A 25,047-nucleotide genomic window follows, 5' to 3' on the forward strand; every position below is an offset into this window, starting at 1 on the left:
TTTTATTCTTGGTCATTGCAAAGTATTTTTCTACCGCTCCTTTCTCAAATCTTGTGTGTGGTCGATGGCCAAATTTCCTGCTTGCTTCTAAAGTCGCTTGAGTTTATTCGCTAAACTGGCCTCGGAGAAACACTCCGCCTTCGGGATATGAAAGTTGAAGCCGAAGGCTCACGCGCTTGAAATCTTGATATTGGATGTGTCATGTTAATTAAAGCACGACGGAAGCACAAACTAATTTTAAGACCAATTTTTGGATTGGCACCAAGAAACTTGATTTAGTTCACACGTAAAGTTTTTGCTAAAGTTTTTTGGTTTTCCATGCTTTAGACACCATTAATCTACTTTTATGTTTTTCTTTTAAGAAGCAGAGCATCCTCACGGCCGAGGTGTCCTACGTAATAATTCAGCTCGGGAGTTCTTTTCTGACCCGCAGCTCGACATCCTTCCTGCCGACATGCAGGTCAGCGTTGGCAAAAGTCACATGACATCTGGACTAGTACCCAAGGAGATTCGATCCTCAGGTTGATCGGCCGCACCCAACTTGAGTCTCGGGGGATACAGTGTGTCAATGACATAACTCTCATAGTACAACGTCATATGCCTTTAAAGTATAGACAATATCAACGAGGGACTACGACTAGAGCCGAACCCACCCAAAGCCAAGGTACTCCGAGGAGTCCTCGGCAAAATGTTCTCGGATATTACTTTATATGCATCAGTTTCGAATTGTGTCTTCGGTCAATAGTTGGGTTACCCGTCTCCTATGATTGCCTCCTATATTTCGCTTTGTTCGTCTAGGTATGCAAAGGGAAAACCATTGCGATTGTACGACCGATTTGACTGGTTAAGTACCTTAGTGGAGAAAGCCAAAAACTGACTGTCATAATGAGCGCAAGCTGGTCAGCGACCCGATGACTCTGTCAAATTATAGACCGATAGAGGTTACCCCGTGGGCATTATCTAAAATTGGCCGAAGTGTTAATGGCTTGACCTCGGCTGACGCTGAACACTAAGCGGGGGCTAGTAACTTGCCTCCCAAATTAAAAGCTCTTATGACTAAGTGAAAGTTATGAAACCTGAATATCCGATTGCTTCGTTTCCACTAAACGCAGCCGCCTCCGGGAACCAAGACGTTCGCAAAGGGTTGTCTTGGTTGTACGGAAACACCCTCATAGTATCTACAAAGGGGTGGAAGACGACGATGGGCTACTTTCAGATTATAAATAGTCGTAATGGAGTCAAAATAGCATATAACATTAAAGCATTTTTATTCAATATGCGAGTGATGCCTTCGGTAATCATCATTATAAAGCCATAAATATGAATTAATTTGACCTAAGATTTTGGCCAAGTTGGGTTACCTCGCTCTTGTGCTTACCCCTTACGACCCCGATTGTTCGGCTAGGGGGTAAAGGAAGCACCTTTGTGATTGTTACTTCCGGGTCATCCGGGTTAGTACCTTAAACTCGGTGAAGCCGAAAGCAAACTATCTTAAGAATATAATTGGTCGGTAACAATGAAAGTGAAAATTTCGGTTCATTAAAGACCACAGAGTTCGCGAACATTCCCCGAACTAAATCCTCAATATTTTCCTCCCAGATTGATCCGAGTTGAGGTTTCGCGATCATGGTTAAACATGATATGCTCGGAAAAGTACTTATAAATGAACTATTTTTCATAGAAGATGTTTTTTACGTTAAATAAGCAATCTCTCCGTGTACCTTTGTTTATAAAATCATATGACCGGATTTCCTTGTTTTACATAAATCTTTGCCCTTATAAAGGCTTTATAAAGTAGGACAAACACTCCTCAACTACTAGCCGAGGAGGTTAAAGCTGATGCCGGTCAAAAAAGTGTTATACAATGAGGATTCGACCATTAATTATTTAAATTACTTGCATACATAGAGTCATTACACTTAAATTGTGTCAAGCGTAACAAAGTTTGTGTCAAATAAATATCGATCCTTAATTCGACCACCTGTGTCCAAATTAAGGCTTGAGGCTACTGCATTGCTTATTCAATGCTGCAAATTCAAAGTGCAATACGGTTTTCGAGGAGATTTGATCCTCAGGTCGGTCGGCCGCACCCAACCGGAGTCTTGGAGGCAACATCACACTTGAAAGAAACTTGATTTAGTTCGCGACGTAATGTCTTTGCTAAAGTTTTTTGGTATTGTCTAGCTTATGGCACCTTTAACTTCTTTATATGATTTTTCTTTCAGGAGGCGGGGCATCCTTTTGTTTGAGGTGTTATGCGTGGTAATTCTTCTCGGAGAATTTTTTTAACCTACATTTTGACATCTTCCCTGCCGAGCACCACCTCGGTGTTGTCAAAACACACTTAATGGATAAAATAGTTCCCGAGAAGATACGATTCTAGGGTTGGCCATGTTGCCCAACCCAAGTCTCGTGGGCTACTGGTTATATAGCTCGTTAGAGAATAAATTAGACCAACCGAAAAATAGTTTTCGACCCACTATTCGGCATCTTTCTTGCCGATCAACACCTCGCGTTGTTAATACGCAGACAACAAGTGCAATAACGTTTCCAAGAATATTTGATCCTCAGGTCGGTCGGCCACACCCAACCTGAGTCTCGCGGGCTACTGCACGTCGTGTTTTAATTCCTAAAGCATGCTGTCAAGTAAGGAATTGATCCTGAGGCCGATTTCGCGAATCGACCCGAGTCTCGGGGGCTACTGTGATCAGCGGTTTTATTTTTATGCTTCAGGTGCATCTCGGGTTTTAGACCGACACACACCTTGAGGGCTACTGTCTACACATCTCGATAGTAAATAAATTACACCAATTGGAAAAAAAATCGCAAAAAATAGCCCGAGACCGAGGTGGTGCACCACCTCGGAAGTAGTCCGGCATATAGTTCGGATGCGAATGGTTGGCTCCATAAAAGAATATTTCGGCATTTAAGCTCGGATGAATTCCTTCAGATTTCCACAAACTGAGGTAATCTATTACACCTCGGGTGCCGACCAGCATTGGAGCTCGGACGCAAGAAGACACCTCGAATGCAGTCTAGTGTTGGAGTTCGAACACAAGAGGACATCTCGGATGCAGTTTGGCATTGGAGCTCGGACGCAAGAGGACTCCGCCCACGGGAAACATTTCAAACCCGGGGTGTGGCGTGAAAAAAATACAAGGCATTAATAAAGGCCGATAACTTAAAGGGGCTCGTGGATGCCCAACGTGTGAACTCTTTGGATTCAGCTCGGCGATCCTCAAGATCAAAGATGGGAATATTTGTTGAACCCGTTTTCAAGACCGGTGACCGAAGACGAAGAACAGTTCGGAAGAAACGAAGAGCGTCCCCAACTTCAAGACCTGGGCTCGGAAATCGGGAAGTCATTGGTGATCAAACTGGTGTTGGCCGAACATAAATGGGGAGAAGAACTCGCCCCGCAAGCCGAAGACTTTGTACGCGTGAAGCTGTTGATGACCAAGACTACGACATTGGCGGCCATTTCGGGGGCTACTGAGGGAGTCATGGACTAAGGGGTCCTCGGGCCACTGTCCTATCTTTATGGGTCGTACTCCTGAGCTACTTTGGGCAGCCGATGACATATACGAGAAAGATTTCATAAGACTTGACGATCAAGACAAGGACTTCTCTACACCAACGTAGCCGACTAGGTCTCTTGTTATCCAAGGCCTCCGGTGTGTTATATAAGCCGAGGCTAGGCTAGTTGATGGAGATTCATTGGACGTAACGTCTATATCATTAGGGATTAGACCATAACATATGATCTCGAGGTAGATCAACACTGTACTCGATACTCCATCATCAATATAAACAAGAGCATGACATATGGTTTTACCTCCATCAAAAGGGCCCGAGCCTGGGTAAACATCGTCTCCCGTGTCCCCTTGTTACACATCGATTCAAGGTCCACAGTTAGGACCCCCTACCCGAGATCCGCCGGTTTTGACGCCTCGAAGATGGTGCAGTTTACAAGCGGCCTCGGGTGAGGCCTATTTGAAATGCACCCAAACTTTTACCACACCATACACAAGCGATGTAATGCCGACGTGCCAGCTCCCGAGGATTTCCGTTAATGTCATGTTGCCGTCATATGTAAACTGTGTGTCTCGTTGGCCCTCGACCTATGTGGATGTACTCTGCTTATCTATAAGCCGAGTGTTTTCACAGTTGCTCTCGGCTTATCTCTAATAAGTCGGTCCTTAGTAAGTCGTGTTCTCTAAGCCGGGGAAAGCACTCGGTTTGTATATAAGTTGAGTGCAAAGCGGCATTAGCCTAGTGTTTCGAACACTCGGCTTTTTTTTTTATAGTGAATGCAATATATTCTTAAAAAATAAGTGTCATTTTATCTGCATATCAATGACAGTAATCACTGACACATAAGCACTATGGTACATCATCATCATCATCCTAAAAAGTCGTAAAAGTGTTGTTGTTTCTTCTCTAATAATTTACTAGAGAAGAGTTGCAACAACAACAACAAAAACAACAAAAAAGAGAGGACGAAAGGAGTCCTCTAGCTATCTACGTCTACTAATCGTCACACTATCACTTCGTCGTCGTCGTAGTTGTCATCTTCATCAGTCGGGCACCCCTTCCTACCCGCGCAGACGCCGTCATCTCGCCGTACCCTGGCGAGCAGGCCATGGCGGGGAACGGGGAATGGGCTGTACTCGACGTCGTCGCTCGATCCAACAACCTCCCACCTGCAAAAACCAAAGCACCAACAACACACGTCGTCAATCATCACCCCCATCGATCCCCACCTAAATCTAGCACACGTAGTACAGCTCCACAGCTGTCTCCATGGCAGCGATCGAGTGATCAGCGGTAGCACAGCTCATATGCAGGCGCCTCTACTCTACGTGCGAGGCAGGGCGGGCAGCAGCCAATTCCAGAGGACCACCCATGAGCACGTACGACACGATGGGTGCATGGTTGGAGCATGCGTGCCGTGGAACTGGGAGGGTGGCCCAGCGAATTGGCGCCACTGCACCAGCCATAGCCATGGGACGTTCCCTGTCCCCACGGCCAAAGACGGGGATACGGCGAGGATCTGTGTGGAGAGGGAGCCCGGCACGCACCTGTAGCCGGTGACCAGGTGGTGGATGAGCACCAGCATCTCGAGCTTGGCCAGCTCGTTCCCCGGGCACGCGTGCACCCCGCTCCCGAACGGCGTGAAGGTGTTCGGCCGCGGCGCCACCTGCACAACCAGAAGAAAACGAGATGAGATCCCGTAAAAAGCTGGCCGTTTTACTAATCTGGGAAACAAAGCCGGGCTCAAGTATTCTAGATAGGGCAGGCATGCATGCATGCATGCATCATGATTTAATCGTGTTCAACTAGTAAGAGTGTTTGGCACCGTATTCAGCAGGTTATCGCTGCCCGTACTCATGAGTGGACGGTATTGACCGATGAAGGGCGCACAATTTATTGCATCGAAAGGAACAATTTTTCAGTTGCTCCTTTTTTGAAGGCCACGATTTTCAGTTCGGCCAGGCGCACGCATCCACATCACGATTGCATTGCACTCCGGCGAGGGAGACGCGTACGTACCTTGAATCGCGAAGGGTCGAACTTGTGTGGATCCTGGAAGTAGTCCGGGCTGTGATGGATGTTCCTGAAGAGCGGCATCACCTTCCACCCCTTGGGGATAAGAAACCCTGCACGCCAGGCAAAATTTCACGTCAGGTCGCATCATCCTCATCATCGCCGCACCGTCCGGAATTAAGTCCCATGCACGGTAACGCCACGTCTACGCAGCGCCACGTCGACCCTGCAGGCTAGCTGATGTACGTGCACGTGATCTTGCCTAGGCGTACGTACCTTTGTACTCCACGTCGGCCACGGCCTCCCTGAACGTGAAGGAGATGATGCTGGCCATCCTTAGGCTCTCCAAAATCACCTGCGCGTGCGTACGCACGTACGACGGGCAACATCAGCAACCACACACGGCACAAGAAAACATGTAACTGTAAGCTTTGAAGTAAGTACTGGTAGTATATGGCACGCACCCTGTGCGTCAGCGTCATGCTCCTCGTCTGCGCCCATGTCAGCGGCCGCCTCCCGCCGTCGTTGGCCTCGTGGATCGCCGCGTGCTCCGCCCTGACGGCCTCGAGCAGCTTCGGGCGGTCGTGGAGGTACTTGACGATCCAGGTGAGCACGCTGGCCGTCGTGTCCTGCGCCGCGAACAGCACGCCGATGACGTTGTCGGCGACCTGCTCGTCCGTCAGCAGCGCGCCCTCGTCGTCGGCGTCGTCGCCGCCGGCCCGCGACCGCATGAGGCAGCCGAGGAGGTCGTCGCCGTGCTCGCCCCGCTCCCTACGCTCGTGCACGACGTCGCTCAGCACGCCGTTCAGCCGCCGCCTCGCCTGCATGCAGCATGCGGTTTGCGTCACAACGGCATTTATGTCATATTGTTGCCGCCGATATAAAGACGTGCTACTAATACTATACACGACGAACGTGACGAAGGCGCACGGTTTTCATCGGTTGCTTACCTGGATCGCCTTGTAGTATAGCGTCCCGGGGAAGCTGTTGGGGAAGGAGTTGTAGCCTTTCTCCACGACGGCGTAGTTCCGCCTGAGCTCCTCCTTCCGCCGCTCGTCCAGCCGCCCGCCGAAGATCGTCACGATGCCGACGTCGAACGAGAGCTGACGAAAAAAGCAGGCACCGATTAACATCCAACACTCCAAGACAACAACTACACGCGCGCAGCGCAGCTAGCTGCTATAGCTTACCCTCTTCATGGCGTGGAAAGTGCTGGCGACGTCGCCGTCCGCCCAGGCGGCGAGCGTGGAGCGAACGGCGGCCTCGATGTCCGGCACGAGCTTGCGCAGGGCCTCGGGGCCGAGCGGGCCCTGGACGAGCCGGCGGAGGCGGAGGTGGTAGTCGCCCTGGTGGAAGAAGAGCGCCGACGGGCCGATGAGGCGCTCCTTGCTCCGCGGGTACGTCGGCTTGAAGAGGTGGGCCCGCGACACCAGCACGAAGCGCGCCGCCTCCGGGCTCGCCAGCATCACGCACGGGCACCCCAGGAGGTGCGTCTTGAAGATCTCGCCGTACCGCTTCTGCTTGGAGGAGAGGAAGACGCTGGGGTCCTGGGAGTAGAGCTGCAGGGTCTCGCCGACGTAAGGCAGGCCCATGGAGCCGGGGGGCAGCTTGAGGGCGGCCTGCTCATGACGGCCATGAGCGCAGCCCTGGCGCCTCCGCCGGATTGCGTGGTGGGCGTAGGACACGATGGCCACAGAGACGAGGATGCACAGGAGGAGGAAGAAGGCCATCCAATCCAAATGATCCTTGAGAAGGATCACTCAGACCAGCGAGGTGCTCCGAGCTTGCTGCTGTGTGCTTGTGTTGTGTCTACAAATCTGCGCTGCTGGCAGAGGAGATCGAGAGGTCGAGGAGAGTGAGGAGAAAAATCTTCGGTGGATCTTTCGAATGGTGGAGGGGGTGGGAAGGCCTCGCCGCGGTATTTATAGATGGGGCCGGAAAGCGAGAGGCCAATTTGGAGGCTCTTGGGCTGCTGGGCTGGCAACTCTTGGTGTGAAATGTCAAAGTGAAGAGGACAAGTTTTCTTCTTATTATCGCCGAAATTATATCGAGCGCAAGAAGGGAACCACGGCTTTCATGTGGTGAAACCCAAAGTCAAGTTGCATTGCAAGTTCAGCACCGGCAAAGGAAAAACAGGTTGCCTCCACTCCGTTCATGCTTAAAAACCTACATGTTACCCAAGCCAACGGCGACCTTTAGACCAAGCTCGCACTTTAGCAAACACGAGTAATCAGGGAACAACTACTATCAAAATGTGAGCATGGGACACGCACGCACATCATTTGACTCATCACTTTAACATGTGTCGAAGTGCCTTCGATCTTTAAAAAGATTAACATGTAAAGGATGAGTATACGGTGACTAAACATGTAAGTAGGGAGTAGAAATTTCACATGAAATTTGTGTTTTTCAATCTTGCACTTCTTCACATACAGAAGGAGAAAATTCTCCATTGCATAGGGAATTGAAAGTAGCTCAGAAGGTTAGTTCCTTGTGATGGAACCAACCCATCAAGGTTGAAATCTTAGACTTGCCATTGATGCTCATTTTTTTTAATATAATTCAGACTTTTCGACAATGTTCGCTCAGTGCGAGGAGAGATTCCTCGTCGACCATGAGACGTTTGTGGTGGCTTCTTCAATCCATGAATGCGTGCATTTATATGAATGAGTGTATGTACGTTTATATAAGCATCTGCATTGCACCGTGTTAGTAAAAATTCCATTGCATGTGATTTTTATTTGAAATTGGAATGTACTGTAGACAGATGTTATCTATTCTGCCCGTGTTTTTCCAACCTGTTTTTTCCTATTTTAGTATTTATCTACCTTTTTAGGAAAAACTGTACATCATGTATTCCCATAAGCACATCATAACGCAGTTCAATAACCGCAAAGCTCCATGTCATCCATATACAAATACGGTAGCTTGGGAACAAGGAATAGGAGTTGTGCAAGTAGAACATCAAAAGGTTGTCTCAAGCATCTTAAGAACATATTCTTCGGAGCAAGTGTACACATGCAATGCACATAGTCCATGTGAATTTTTAGTTTGCTAACCACATGTCCCATGTGGTAATGCACATAGTCCATGAGAAGTATACCAACAAATGTAAAATTTGACATATAAATCAAATTGACCCTCTTGAAATATCTCTCTCTCTCATAAACCACCAAGAGAAAAATAGACTGAACACTAAGCATAGGGTGAATCTTGAACCATAAGCATACAACGAAGAGGCAAGTATGTGGGTATTAATTAGTTGACGTAAAATTAAGTGGTAATTTTACCAAACTTGAGTTGTGGTCAGTAGCTAAAAGTATCTTGGACAGATCAAATCAAACAACCGTATTAGCTTGTACTATTAGTATTACTGAAAATGAAATATTTTCTTCGGTCCGTATTAATTATTGTTGAGTTAGCACAACTTTGTTCTAAATATTTTTAGATCGGAGCGAGTAGATATATTTGCTAAATTGGAGTGCAAAGCATTCCAATTTACGGAGGAGTGCAAATTAAGCATTATGTGATTTGTCCTTTCATGAGTTACCGAGCACATTATCCTCTGTTACGAGATTTATGTAGTCCAATTGGTGAATAGGCAAATATAAAGTGCACTGTAATGCAAATCTATAACAAAAACGTAGCTTGTACTCCCCGTGTACCGATTTATATGATGTGCACGTATTTTTACATTGTCAATTCAACCAATGAAATACAAGTTATATGTCCAAAAATTCATACAATTAAATAAGTATTCTAAATGTTTACTGTACTTTTTAGGACATATAACTTGTACTACCTTGATAAAATTGACGAGCAAAAGACACCAGCATGCGGCCTTAGTCGTAACAGATCGTTTTCCTCGTCCCTCACGGCTGAAACCCTAGCCGCTGCGAGGAGAGGCCAACTTCCAGCGCCATCTTTTCGACGGCTCTTCTCTGCCGACGATCTTGGTCGTCGTCGGTTGTGAGGGGGCTCGTGGGATCCATATGTGTGGATCGTTTTTTACTTTTCGTAGTCTAGTTTTTAAGATGTTCATCGTCTTGGCTTCAGTGGTGACTATGGGGACGCTGAATAAAAATTCTTTGGATCTTTTCCCAGATGAGACCATCGGTCCTATGGTTGAGGATGGATTTGGAAATCAGTCTGTTCAAGCAAGGATGGCGTGGCGGCGGCGGCAACCCCGTGGTGGACGTGTGTCCTCGGGCTCTATCGCTGCAATGGCGTTTGTTCCAGCGTCGCACTGTGCTTGGGAGGTGGTCCAGGAACGGATGCAGATTGTGGTCTGCATCGACGACATATGGAAGACGGAATGTATGCTGGGTTTGTGGTTCGTGAATGGCATGTATGGTTTCCTACTTTGGCGTCTTAGTCGTAGTGGAGTGCCAGATCTGGAGTACGATGGCGTGTCCGGGGTGTTGCCCTAGTCTCACTCATTCAACGGTAAGGGTTTCACTTTTGGTGAGTCTTCTGGGAGGTCCGCAAAGCTGCATATCAATGATGAAACTGTGTCGAGCTTGTGTGAGGAGGTGATTCGTCATTCTTTTCTTCAATTCTTGATGTAGTGGTGCCGAAGGCAGGTGACAGATGTTGGTATCAATCTCAAAAATGTTCTACTATCTTTTCAGTTTTATCACGTCGATCTTTACGTAACATGTATTTTGATCTTTATAATATAAATGAGACACGTATTATTATCATAAAAAAAAGCATTAGCATGCGCGAGAAAAAGGAAAAACGGTATACTGCATTGAGCACACAGCTAGAGAGTAGAACCAGCACGTGTGCATGTAATCATCTAGTCACGAATCTCCATCTTTTTGGAACAGATCACGGAGCTCTTTCGCCGGAAAATCATAAGGCTCAAAACAGACGACGCCCATGATAGGGGCACATGTGGCCCTGGCCCTGGTCGTACGCAGGGCCTCGGTGCCGCCCCGCCCGGACCCCCCGGGCGGCAGCCAGCTGGGTGCAACAGCCGCACAACTCGGAGCACAATCACCCGGCCTCCCCCACGTCAGCCACAGTCCGTCATGGGCTCGTCCCCATCGTATCTACGGGAGATCGGGCGCGCCAGGTGTTGCCTTCCCCGGCGGGGAGGGCGGGGTCCAACCCACCCAGGGATCTGGTTCCCGTCGCCGTCGCCGCCAGCTCGGACGGCCGGGGTCACACGCGTCGCCGGGCGGCTTCGAGACAGCCCTCCTCGGCCGTGCCGTTGCACGGTTGCCTCCGGCCGCCGGCACCGCCGACGCCACCTCGTAGAGCACGGGCAGCCGTAGCGGAATGCAGCCGTCGCCAGGCCTGACGGTGGGCGCGCCGTGCAAGTTGGCTGGACGCCGCGCGCGCACGGCATTCCTAATCCTCCCACGTCGCGGTTCGTGGTGGGCTGCGCCAGCGCACCGACGAAAGTTGTTTGCCCCCTTTCTCGTCTTTGGGTCGGTGGATCGAAAGGCGGTTTGTGCGAGCTATCGAGAGCGGGATGCGGGTGGGCGGGTGGGTGCGCTGGCGGGTGCTCGCGGTGTTGTGCCAGATCTGCTTACTCGCGGACAGTCCAAGGGAAGGGGAGGGAAGGCAGGGAGGCGCGGACCAGCTCAACGGCACTTCGGAACGTAAAAACAGAGGACGCACGTCTGCTATCAGAGGTCAATCGAAGTGCGGACAATGGGCGGCGTCATCGCGGTGTGTTTTTGTTCCCAGGCCGTTGTGAGTTGCATTGCCCTTTCGTTCCATACAGCATCTTTAACCACATACCTTGAACTGGACCCTTCAAACGTTCATGAACGAGTCCAATCAATGACCAAGTGTGTGTGTTTTGAGCCCTTGTTTTTCCGTTCATGCAGCCATAATTTGTTTCTTTTTATATTTTCGTTCACTTGGACATAATTGATAGAGATGAAGGGAGATAAAGAAAATAAGTAAAGAAAGAAAGAGAAAAGGTGATCTCAGATGGGGCCGTGTCCTGCGTAACGGACTGACCGGATGCGTTTGGTTGCGCTCGTGATTTCATATTCTCTTTATATTTGAGATGGATATGAGAGTTCACGAACAGTCCAAACGTGTAGGGATGATACCAGAGATTCGGTTGGATCACTTTTTTTTTTCTATTTCACTAAACGTTTGAAAAGAATTGGAAGAATACAGTTGCACATGCTCTTAGCGTTTTCATAGGCATCACATTGGAAAAGGCGAGCTTTGCTATTTATTTATAAGGATGGATTTCATTTACTTACAATAAAGTATCAAGGTGGAGCACGTATCTAGTCTCAACATAGATAGAATGCTCAAAACCAACATCAATGCATACACACACACAAAAATCCATCGACAAATAGCAAAATCATTTCAAGTCAAAGTTATGCCTAAGCGAGAGAAAAAACGGAGCGATCAAATTCTCGATTGACAAACTGTAACAATGATCAAATTCTCGATCGACAAACTATAGCCGTCATCGCAGGTCGGAGTGGTCACTGAGTGGACCAACACCAACGACGGATCAGCTCACCACTGACTACCAGCTCACCAGAGAAGTCGTGTCCAGACCCATCGGCCTAGGGACCAGCCTTGTCGTATGTATCAGGAGCATGAAAGGTAGATCTCTCTTCTCACTAAGAACCAGAGCGTCGTAACTCGCATGGCCACAACACCCAGAGCCCATGGCCCACCTCCACCAAAGTGCCCGACGACCAACACACAACACCAAGTGACATGCACTAGAGCAACCTCCCGTGAGCACTAGCATGTAACTACGGCTGATCCCGCATGATCATCGACCGGGCCTAGCCGTTGGACTCGGGAAAGCCATGGACATGAACACAAGAGACCGAAAGCCGCCGATTTATGACTCCTACATCGAAGGGATCATGGGGATCGTGTGCACGTGAGTGACAACCACCACGGAGCTCGCACGCTGCCAAGGGTAGCCATGGCCACACGGTAGGATTAGGCAACGACATAAGCGGAAGGCGGACGGGATCGACCGCCGGTGATGCAGTCCAGGCATGGGCGGTGGAGAGACAAGTATGGGTGGAGGAGCACGCAGGCGCAGTGAGCTCCCGCCGTTACTAGCCACTACGAGGGCTTTGCCTCGGTGACTCCGATCGATGGCGGCGAGGGATGGGGAGGCGGATGAAGACTAAGCGATAGTGGCGACATGGCCACCCGAGTTGCCTCCAGGGATGACGTGGGGGCAAGACGCGCAAGATATTGATTAAAAAGAGTGTGAAGACCGAAAATATAACGAAAAGGAGTTATGTAGGAGCAATTTTTTTCGAACCCAAAGTTGTACAACAATAGATCTATGCTGTATTTTGCATTGAAATATAAAAATGTGCGAATTTACAAGCATAATACATTTTGGAGCTATCCAACTCCAAAAAAATTCTAACATGAGATACAATATTTAAAAGTATAATCTGATCAAGTGAGGGATGCAATCCGCCGACTGTGACAATCAACGTTCTTTTCCTTTGTCCTATGCATGACTCACAATAGATCTTGCTTGAGTCCAAGGCAATGACACCTTATCTTTAACAACCTTTCCATTCCTCGTCATTCAAATGTTCTAGCATCCCATGATTATGATATGTGAATCAATGTGCTTGAGAAGAGTCTGATGTAGCAACAACGCTTCATCAAATAATGTTATTCTTTGTGTCTTTTTGGAGAGATTGAATGTCAGCAAGACTGTGTAAAGGTACATCCCTAAAGAAGATGACGTATGTTTTCCTATATGTTCTCATTACACAACACACATCAGATTTGCTCATGTGAAAGTGTTTCCTTTTAAATAAACCCTTGGTGTTAACTCTATCATACAAAAAAAACATTTGTATGTGATTATGTTTGCACACTTCCAAAGCAAATTAAAGAGGCAACAAGCACTTGATTGACCCACTTGTACATCTTCTTAGAAACATATACCTTTTGTTTTCCCGTTGTTAGGCCAATATCACCAATTGCGAATAAGTTGGTCCATATGAGTGTCTTCTTAAGATCAGTAAGCTGCAGAAAGGTTTGATTTGAAAGTGGATTGTGGAATTGCTTAGTGATATTTTGATTAGCTAGCATTGTTGCAAGATAGATGTTGTCTCCTATGCAAATCTCTAGGATTTTTTGAACCAAGGGGGGACTATTCTATCTATCCTCCCAAAATAACACTAATTATCATGTGCCATCATTGCACCGTGCCACTTCGTTGTACATAGGGATGAACTTTAGTGATTTTCACAAGAAAGATCCCTGAAGTCTTCCATGGGGAGGGGCATCAACATAATATGTTTCCTAGATGAGACTGGCCCAAGGAAGTTTTTATTTGTTACAAAACTTGTGGATATTTGATGGAGCATAGCTTTGTTTTGTTTGAAAATGTCGAAAACTCCTAGAACCCATGACTTTTGGGCTTGCAAACACTTTTCCAAGCAATGAGAGTTGATCCAGCTTCTTTAGATCCAAATTTCCTCCACAAACAGTGCCTCAAATACTTGTTCATCTCATCCACTACACCCCAAGGGATAACAAGATAACACATGAAATAGGTTGGCGGAAGGAGAAAATAAACTTGATAAGTTTTAGTCCGCCATCACATGAGATTAGCATTGAGCATCCTCAAATTCTTCCCTTAGTTTTCGGTGTCATTATTAATATAATATACTCCCTAATTTTAAGGCCTCGTAATCAGTTGAGGTCTTCTATTTGGAATAGGGTCACCCGATTTTGCCCAGGTCAATAATTTTTGAAGGAAATGAAATTGGCTCACTTGATTTTGACTTGGTCAACAATTTTTAAGGATCTCTCTAATTCAATTATTTCAATTCACCATGCTCCCTAATTTTGAAGCTCTCCCAATCAATTCGAGCATTCAAATTCTAGATTTGGTTCATGATTTTTACCGGGTCAACAATTTTTCAAAATAATCAGGAGCAACCAGCCTATAAAAGTATACCAATCTCTCACACCCTCTCATCATCTAGGAAACATATGTGTCAACATGTGATACTATATCACCAATATAGTACATGAAACCACCCACGTAGAAATTTTTGCACATAAGTATAGGTTGATTAGCACACAACACATAATCACACCACCGAGAAGCCCACCAAAACACCATATTATAAAAAATAGTCCATCATCTCCCTCACTAGCCAAACCAAATACTACGCGAGTTCCAAAAAATAATGTGTATTAGTTTTTTTGTAAAATTCATTTTTATTTAACTTTGACCAAGTTTAGAGCCTCAAAAACCTACATCCATAATAGTAAATAAATAAAATATAAATTCATTTCATAATGAATCCAATAATACTGATCTAATATTATGGATATTGATATATTTCTATACAAATTTGGTTAGACTTAAAGGGATTTAAGTTTTCAAAAAACATTAATGCTCCTTATGTTTTGAAAATAGGGGATTGTTTTTAATAAAAACCCAACAACACCAATGCCGCAACAAAGTGCGCCCAACCCTTTTAGTAATATTGAAATCTTCACTTTTGGGCTTGTTTCTCCTCAGTGGATATTTATGCGTCTTCAATGTATCTACAATTTTTGATTGTTCTATGCTATAATATTATCATTCTAGGATGCTTTTAGGGTGTTTATATACCAATTAATATTATTTTTGAGCACTAACCAATTAACCAAGTGCCCAGTGCCAGTTGTTGTTTTCTACATGGTTATGGCTTTTCAAGTTTACAGTACCAAACAGAGTCCAATTTCCATGAAAACTTTTTTATGATTTTGTTTGGACCAAAAGAAGACCTCGAAGCTTTGGGAGGATACCACACACTGCACGAGGGAAGGAGCACACAATAGGGCGCATCGAGGATGGTGTCCGCGTCCTCATGTGTGCTGCCCCCCTCGTGTGGCCCGAGACGTCCCTCCCTTACCTATAAATTCTAAAATATCCCAAAACTTTACGAGAGCCACCAAAAACACTTTTCCCACCTCCGCAAGTTTCTGTTCTGTCATGTGCCATCTGGTGCCCTGTTCTGGTCCCTATCGGAGGGGGACGTAGGATGGAAAGTATGTCTATAGGGGGGGGGGGGTGATTAGACTACTTGACAAGATAAAAACTTACCCTTTTCCCAATTTTAGTTGTGAGCAAGTTTTAGCAATTATGGCAAGTAAATTACATCCTACACATCTAGTTCTAAGAGTATAGCAGTGGAATGTAAAACATGCAAGTGTAAAGTAAAGGAGTAATGTAGGGAGATCAAATGCATGACACTGACACGGTGATTTTTGGCATGGTTCTGATAGGTGGCGCTATCGTACGTCCATGTTAGTGGAGACTTAAAGCCACGGAGGGTAACGACTGCGAGAGTCCACAGAGGGATGCACCCACAAGGGGTCCACAAAGAAGCGGCCTTGTCTATTCCACCACGGCTTCAGCTCACAAAGGACTAGCCTTACTCACGGTAGATCTTCATGAAGTAGGCGATCTCTGTTGGGGAACGTCACATGGGAAACAAAAATTTTCCTACGCGCACGAAGACCTATCATGGTGATGTCCATCTACGAGAGGGGATTTCCGATCTACGTACCCTTGTAGATCGCACATCAGAAGCGTTAGTGAACGCGGTTGATGTAGTGGAACGTCCTCACGTCCCTCGATCCGCCCCGCGATCCGTCCCACGATCTAGTGCCGAACGGACGGCACCTTCGCGTTCAGCACACGTACAGCTCGACGATGATCTCGGCCTTCTTGATCCAGCAAGAGAGACGGAGAGGTAGATGAGTTCTCCGGTAGCGTGACGACGCTCCGGAGGTTGGTGGTGATCTAATCTCAGCAGGGCTCCGCCCGAGCTCCGCAGAAACGCGATCTAAAGGTAAAACCGTGGAGGTATGTGGTCGGGCTGCCTTAAAAGTTGTCTCAAATCAGCCCTAATTGCTCCATATATATAGGAGGAGGGAGGGGAGGCTTGCCTTGAGGCTCAAGGAGCCCCAAGGGCTGCACCACCAAGGGAGGAGGAGTCCTCCTCCAATCCTAGTCCAACTAGGATTGGAAAGTGGAGTCCTTCTCTCCTTTCCCACCTCTTTTTTTTCTTTTCTCTTTGATTTTCTATCCTTGGCGCATAGGGCCTTCTTGGGCTGTCCCACCAGCCCACCAAGGGCTGGTGCACCATCCCCAAGGCCTATGGGCTTCCCCGGGGTGGGTTGCCCCCCCCCCCCCCCCCGGTGAACACCCGGAACCCATTCGTCATTCCCGGTACATTCCCGGTAACTCCGAAAACCTTCCGGTAATCAAATGAGGTCAACCTATATATCAATCTTCGTTTCCGGACCATTTCGGAAACCCTCGTGACGTCCGTGATCTCATCCAGGATTCCGAACAACATTCGGTAACCAACCATATAACTCAAATACGCATAAAACAACGTCGAACCTTAAGTATTTTGTACTGAACTATCGTGTAGTCATCAGAAATGTGTATGTCGGATGTTCACAGCATCCATAGACGACGCTCGAGGTGCAGCACACCGAGTGGTGCATTAAGGACATAAGCTTTCTGCGCAGCAACGAGGACAATCCTCTGCAAAGTTTGCTACTATCAACTTTCAACTAAATTTTCTCTAGGAACATATAAAAATAGTAGAGCTATAGCGCAAGCTACATCGTAATTCGCAAAGACCATTAGACTATGTTCATGACAATTAGTTCAATTAATCATATTACTTAAGAACTCCCACTCAAAAACTACATCTCTCTAGTCATTTGAGTGGTACATGATCCAAATCCACAATCTCAAGTCCGATCATCACGTGAGTCGAGAATAGTTTCAGTGGTAAGCATCTCTATGCTAATCATATCAACTATACGATTCATGCTCGACCTTTCGGTCTCATGTGTTCCGAGGCCATGTCTGCACATGCTAGGCTCGTCAAGCTTAACCCGAGTGTTCCGCGTGTGCAACTGTTTTGCACCCGTTGTATGTGAACATTGAGTCTATCACACCCGATCATCATGTGGTGTCTCGAAACGAAGAACTGTCGCAACGGTGCACAGTCGGGGAGAACACAATTTCGTCTTGAAATTTTAGTGAGAGATCACCTCACAATGCTACCGTCGTTCTAAGCAAGATAAGGTGCATAAAGGATTAACATCACATGCAATTCATAAGTGACATGATATGGCCATCATCATGTGCTTCTTGATCTCCATCACCAAAGCACCGACACGATCTTCTTGTCACCGGCGTCACACCATGATCTCCATCAACGTGTCGCCATCAGGGTTGTCGTGCTACTCATGCTATTACTACTAAAGCTACGTCCTAGCAATATAGTAAACGCATCTGCAAGCACAAATGTTAGTTTAAAGACAACCCTATGGCTCCTGCCGGTTGCCGTACCATCGACGTGCAAGTCGATATTAACTATTACAACATGATCATCTCATACATCCAATATATCACATCACATCGTTGGCCATATCACATCACAAGCATACCCTGCAAAAACAAGTTAGACGTCCTCTAATTGTTGTTGCATGTGTTTACGTGGTGACCATGGGTATCTAGTAGGATCGCATCTTACTTACGCAAACACCACAACGAAGATGTATGAATTGCTATTTAACCTCATCCAAGGACCTCCTCGGTCAAATCCGATTCAACTAAAGTTGGAGAAACACCCGCCAGTCATCTTTGAGCAACGGAGTTACTCGTAGCGATGAAACCAGTCTCTCGTAAGCGTACGAGTAATGTCGGTCTGAGCCGCTTCGATCCAACAATGCCACAGAAATAAGAAAACACTAAGGAGGGCAGCAAAACGCACATCACCGCCCACAAAAACTTTTGTGTTCTACTCGAGAAGACATCTACGCTTGAACCTAGCTCATGATGCCACTGTTGGGGAACGTCGCATGGGAAACAAAAATTTTCCTTCGCGCACGAAGACCTATCATGGTGATGTCCATCTACGAGAGGGGATTTCTGATCTACGTACCCTTGTAGATCGCACAGCAGAAGCGTTAGTGAACGCAGTTGATGTAGTGGAACGTCCTCACGTCCCTTGATCCGCCCCGCGAATCGTCCCACAATCTAGTATCGAACGGACGGCACCTCCGCGTTCAACACATGTACAGCTCGACGATGATCTCGGCCTTCTTGATCCAGCAAGAGAGACGGAGAGGTAGATGAGTTCTCCGGCAGCGTGACGGCGCTCCGGAGGTTGGTGGTGATCTAATCTCAGCAGGGCTCCGCCCGAGCTCCGCAGAAACGCGATCTAGAGGTAAAACCGTGGAGGTATGTGGTCGGGCTGCCTTAAAAGTTGTCTCAAATCAGCCCTAATTGCTCCATATATATAGGAGGAGGGAGGGGAGGCTTGCCTTGAGGCTCAAGGATCCCCAAGGGCTGCGCCACCAAGGGAGGAGGAGTCCTCCTCCAATCCTAGTCCAACTAGGATTGGAAAGTGGAGTCCTTCTCTCCTTTCCCACCTCTTTTTTTTCTTTTCTCTTTGATTTTCTATCCTTGGCGCATAGGGCCTTCTTGGGCAGTCCCACCAGCCCACCAAGGGCTGGTGCACCACCCCCAAGGCCTATGGGCTTCCCCGGGGTGGGTTGCCCCCCCGGTGAACACCCGGAACCCATTCGTCATTCCCGGTACATTCCCGGTAACTCCGAAAACCTTCCGGTAATCAAATGAGGTCATCCTATATATCAATCTTCGTTTCCGGACCATTCCGGAAACCCTCGTGACGTCCGTGATCTCATCCGGGATTCCGAACAACATTCGGTAACCAACCATATAACTCAAATACGCATAAAACAACGTCGAACCTTAAGTGTGCAGACCCTGCGGGTTCGAGAACTATGTAGACATGACCCGAGTAACTCCTCGGTCAATATCCAATAGCGGGACCTGGATGCCCATATTAAATCCCACATATTCTACGAAGATCTTATCGTTTGAACCTCAGTGCCAGGGATTCATATAATCCCGTATGTCACTCCCTTTGTCCTTCGGTATGTTACTTGCCCGAGATTCGATCGTTAGTATCCGCATACCTATTTCAATCTCGTTACTGGCAAGTCTCTTTACTCGTTCCGTAATACAAGATCCCGCAACTTACACTAAGTCACATTGCTTGCAAGGCTTGTGTGTGATGTTGTATTACCGAGTGGGCCCCGAGATACCTCTCCGTCACACGGAGTGACAAATCCCAGTCTCGATCCATACTAACTCAACGAACACCTTCGGAGATACCTGTAGAGCATCTTTATAGTCACCCAGTTACGTTGCGACGTTTGATACACACAAAGCATTCCTCCAGTGTCAGTGACTTATATGATCTCATGGTCATAGGAACAAATACTTGACACGCAGAAAACAGTAGCAAAAAATGACACGATCAACATGCTACGTCTATTAGTTTGGGTCTAGTCCATCACATGATTCTCCTAATGATGTGATCCCGTTATCAAGTGACAACACTTGCCTATGGTCAGGAAACCTTGACCATCTTTGATCAACGAGCTAGTCAACTAGAGGCTTACTAGGGACAGTGTTTTGTCTATGTATCCACACATGCACTGTGTTTCCAATCAATACAATTATAGCATGGATAATAAACGATTATCGTGAACAAAGAAATATAATAATAACTAATTTATTATTGCCTCTAGGGCATATTTCCAACAATCTCCTTACCCTTACAAACACCTTGGTTGAACTCCACAAAACAAAGTAGGAGGCTCCCAAGAGACACCTAACCAATGTAGGAGGCACCACCCTCCAAAAGGTAATAGATGTAGTAGAACGATGAACTCCTTCCTCTTGTGCTTCTAAAGACAGTCTCCTCAACACAAATCACTCTCTCATAGAATAGGCATGGATAGGAGATATTGATTTTGTGGAAAGCAACTTGGGGAGGCTAGAGATCAAGTTTCAAATGATTGGGTTCGAATGTCTTTGTCTCAACACATGGGTAGGTGTCCCTCTCTCAGAAAAATGGATTTGGCAATGAAGTGTGTGTTCTAAGTGCTTCCTCTATGAATGAGAGGTAGGTGGCGTGGTATATATAGGTTGTCCCCAAAATCCAATCATTACACCAAAAGTGGCCACCTCGGTGACACCGAAGGCATGAACTCAGTGGTACCAACTTGCACTAAAGGCAGCAACTTTAGGAACTCGGTGGAACCGATATACACAACTCAGTGACACCAAAAAGGTGGCTAACGGTCAGATGACACAACTCGGTGACACCGATACTCAAACTCAGAAATTCTGATTTTGTGTACCGAGGCAACATAAAGTTGTTCACGTAAACTCTCTAGCACCGACATGGTTTCGGTTGCACTGATTTGGTTGCTTTGGCTAGGGTTCTATCTGAGATGAAAATTGGTAGTGCCGAAATGAGAAAGTTGGTGGCACCGATTTTGAGTATGAGGCTTTGTAAAGAGTGGTTATGTGGGAAAAATGACTGAGTATTTTTGGTGGCTATCTCTGAGCACTTGAGCAATGAGTTCATTTTAATACCTCACCCCCTTTTAATAGTACTGGCTTTCCTATGGACTCAAAAGTGATTTATCACAAATATAAAATGAAGAGTCTTCTAGCTTGAAGCTTGTGCCAATCTTATTCCTTTCTTGCATCAAGGGGCATCTCCACATAAGCCTTTAGCCAATGCATCTTTTGAACTGTTCTGAAATATACTAGGAAAAACATATAGTCCAATGATGCATATGTTGTGATCAATTATAAAAACCACCCTATGGAGCAATTGTGCTGTCAATCTCCCCCTTTTTGGTAATTGATGACAACATATAGATCAAAGCTTCGACAAAAGATATAATCAATGATTAGCATCGACACTTTGAGAAGTATGTGAAAAGCAAGAGCTCCCCTAAATTTGGGAATTATTTAAAATTTATGTTTGAATGCAAATGCACAATCAATAAGGATCATGGGTCAGTCTTCCATGTCACATACAACTTGGTGGTGCGCATACATAATAAGAATGAATAGTAATGCACATGACACCAGAAAGATAAGTGAATGATCATTACATTGATAGCTGAAAGATAATAACATAGCATCAACCAAGCAAAGCATATGATCAAACACATGTAACTCGATAAAGTCATCCAAAAGACCAAAGTTTTGGAAAAAACAAATGAGAGAAAATAAAGTCAAAAACTCTCTCTCACGAAGCCCTGTGATCTATACATTTCTCCCCCTTTGGCAACAAGTTACCAAAAAGTTCAAAAGTGTAGAGCTAATCGTCTCTCTGCGCAGCTGATGACGGAGTGACAATAGAGCGTTCACGAAGGCTTCTGTTGAATGTCCTAGAACTGGAGGAGTGGATACTGGAGGTGCTTGAGCTGGGTCTGAAGCTGAAGGTGCACATGCTAGAGCTGATGAAGTTGACCTTGCTTCTGACACTGGCACATCTGTTGACCGAGGCTTGGTGCTGAACTGAGTGGTAGTGCGAGGAGGCGACTCTTCATCATCACTAGTAGAACTGGGTGTTTTAACACCCTCAACTTCACTCTTGAGCTGATCAACACTAGCATATATCTCAGTCACTTTGACATCCAAATCATGGAACTTTGATTCCACGATCCTCTCCAAACTCTTATGATTTTGCAGAATCTCTCAGATGTTCTTATCCATACCTTGGATAGAGCTAAGTAGAAAAGCCATTTTCTCACTTTGAGCTCTGAGTTGTGGAACTGGTGGTGGCACATTTCTAGCAGCCGGAGCTTCTCCTGCCCGTGCTACCATTCTAGCTATAGCTGAGCTCGGATCACTATCATCCATCACCACTTTATTGTCTTCAAATTCTGGGTGAAGGGGCAAATGGGGACGATCAAGGAGATATGCATGCTTGCCTAGCTTGGCATTGATAAGCATCTAAATGTATGGGGCATATCCACAAGATCTTTTCTGGTCAGCAGCAGTCCTCTGGATAGTCTCAACTATCAAGTCCATCACTCTGAATCTAGCGTTAGTGTCTAAATGGTGCAACAAGTTGATGGAGTGTCCTCTAATCATTTTCTCATCACCCAATTTAGGCATCAATGTGTGTCTCAGAATGGTATTGGTCGTAGGTATCCCCACTTGCAAGAAGTATAATGAGCCCATCTTGTGAGTTGCCAAAAACTTGTAAGGGATTGGCTTGTACATTTTGCACATGGAGTTGTGAATCATCTTCAGCTTAGAGTATACATCAACATAACTCTCTTTCTACTTAGGTGTGCCAATGATAGTGGCCCACTCATCAATAGTTGACTCATACTTGTAACCATCAGTCATCCACACAATAGAGCCATCACCATAGAAATGAACAGTTGACTAGAATTGCATGATCAGTTCATCATTCCATGGGGTCATCCCTTTTCCAACAAAATCTTCAATGTCCACAGACTTGAAATTATCTTGCACATGGGGAAATAAATTTTCATTGGATTTAATGTAAGCCCAATCAACATACCTCATATCACTAACAATTGGAATTTTGTCATATAGAACAGTCTCATAAAAGTCTTGTTGTTCCCTGGTGTGGAACCTTGGATCAACAACAATTCTTCTCCTTATGGCATATGGATCTGCAGCTCTCCATCTCCTCAAACCTTCATCTTTCCTATTCTTCATATCTTCAACTATTGGATGAGCACCATTGTACAGTGGCAGATTGGGCCTGAACTTTCTGAGAATAGGTGAACTCTCTTCTTCTTCCTCTACAGCAAAGGTACTAGAAGCAGGACCTTTGTTCTTGGCAGCTGCAGGAATGTCCTTTGTAGTCCTTTTGAAAGCTATAGCCTTCTTAGCCTTGGAAGCAGGTGATACGTCTCCAACGTATCTATAATTTTTGATGGTTCCATGCTATTATCTTGTCAAACTTTGGATGTTTTGTATGCCTTTTATATATTTTTGGGGACTAACTTATTAACTCAGTGCCAAGTGCCAGTTCCTATTTTTTCCGTGTTTTTGACCCTTTTCAGAGGAGGATTTTAAACGGTGTCCAAACGGAATAAAACTTTCGAAAAGACTTTTTCCGGAACAAAAGATAAGCACGGAACGTGAGAACCAAGGCAGAGGCCACCCGGGGACTCCACAAGCCCCCTAGGCGCGGCCAGGGGGGCCCGTGCCTAGCAGGCTTGTGGGCCCCCTGTGGCTCGTCTGCCCTACCTCTTCCGCCTATAAATTCCTAAAAACTCAAAAACTACGAGAGAGATCCACGAAAATACTTTTCCGCCGCCGCAAGCTTCTGTCTCCGCAAGATCCCATATGGGGCACGTTCTAGTGCCCTGCCAGAGGGGAGATTCGGATACGGAGAGCTTCTTCATCAACACCATGACCTCTCCGATGATGCGTGAGTAGTTCACCATAGACCTTCGGGTCCATAGCTAGTAGCTAGATGGCTTCTTCTCTCTCTTGGATCTTCAATACAAAGTTCTCCATGATCTTCATGGAGATCTATCCGATGTAATCTTCTTTTGCGGTGTTTTTGTCGAGATCCGATGAACTGTGGATTTATGATCAGATTATCTATGAATCATATTTGAGTTTCTTCTGATCTCTTATATGCATGATTTCATATCCTAGTAATTCTCTTCGAGTTGTGGGTTTTGTTTGGTCAACTTGATCTATGATTATTGCAATGGGAGAAGTGCTTGGTTTTGGGTTCATACCGTGCGGTGACCTCACCCAGTGACAGAAGGGGTACCGAGGCACGCATTGTGTTGTTGCCATCAAGGGTAAAAAGATGGGATTACATCATTGGTTTGAGTTTATCCCTCTACATCATGTCATATTGCTTAAGGCGTTACTCTGTTCGTCATGAACTCAATACACTAGATGCATGCTGGATAGCGGTCGCTGTGTGGAGTAATAGTAGTAGATGCAGAAAATATCGGTCTACTTGTCTCGGACGTGATGCCTATATGTATGATCATTGCCTTAGATATCGTCATGACTTTGCGCGGTTCTATCAATTGCTCGACAGTAATTTGTTCACCCACCGTAATATTTGCTATTTTGAGAGAAGCCTCTAGTGAACACTATGGCCCCCGGGTCTACTTCACATCATATTTTCAGCCTTACACTTTTACTTCGTTGCACTTTCCGCCTTCAGATCTCACTTTGCAATCAATCTTGAAGGGATTGACAACCCCTTTATAGCGTTGGGTGTAAGCTCGTTGTGTTTGCGCAGGTACTTAATACGTCTCAAACGTATCTATAATTTTTTATGGTTTCATGTTGTTATCTTGTCAACTTTGGATGTTTTATGTACCTTTTATATATTTTTTGGGACTAACTTATTAATTCAGTGCCAAGTGCCAGTTCCTGTTTTTGCTGTGTTTTTGACTCTTTTCGGATCTGATTTTGGAACGGAGTCCAAACGGAATAAAATCCCCGAAATAAATTTTTCTAGAACAGAAGAAGATCAGGAGACTTGAGGGCCAAGGCAGGAGAGCCACAGGGGGCCCACAAGCCCTGTAGCCGCCACCAAGGGGCGGCTACTAGGCTTGTGGCCTCCGTGGCGCCCC

General features: G+C 46.1%; 1 protein-coding gene across 1 annotated transcript; it reads right to left on the reverse strand.

Moving 5' to 3' along the window:
* Positions 1–4,304: 4,304 nt before the first annotated feature.
* Positions 4,305–7,439, reverse strand: LOC123398938 (abscisic acid 8'-hydroxylase 3). Its single transcript, XM_045093381.1, has 7 exons — positions 6,738–7,439; positions 6,498–6,650; positions 6,012–6,368; positions 5,824–5,902; positions 5,554–5,660; positions 5,082–5,200; positions 4,305–4,703 (listed from the first exon to the last, which is right to left on the reverse strand). Exons 1-7 carry the CDS (start codon positions 7,275–7,277, stop codon positions 4,538–4,540), a joined length of 1,521 nt encoding a protein of 506 aa, XP_044949316.1. The 5' UTR covers positions 7,278–7,439; the 3' UTR covers positions 4,305–4,537.
* Between the last annotated feature and the right edge of the window lie 17,608 nt (positions 7,440–25,047).

The sequence above is a fragment of the Hordeum vulgare genome, chromosome 5H, assembly GCF_904849725.1.
Source record: "Hordeum vulgare subsp. vulgare chromosome 5H, MorexV3_pseudomolecules_assembly, whole genome shotgun sequence".
NCBI classification, from domain to species: domain Eukaryota; kingdom Viridiplantae; phylum Streptophyta; class Magnoliopsida; order Poales; family Poaceae; genus Hordeum; species Hordeum vulgare.

Coding starts and splice junctions, on each gene's coding strand:
- LOC123398938 (XM_045093381.1), bottom strand. CDS start 7,277: ATGGCCTTCTTCCTCCTCCTGTGCATCCTCGTCTCTGTGGCCATCGTG. Junction 6,651..6,737: donor CTTTCCACGCCATGAAGAGG/GTAAGCTATAGC, acceptor TTTTTTCGTCAG/CTCTCGTTCGACGTCGGCAT. Junction 4,704..5,081: donor CACCTGGTCACCGGCTACAG/GTGCGTGCCGGG, acceptor TGGTTTTTGCAG/GTGGGAGGTTGTTGGATCGA.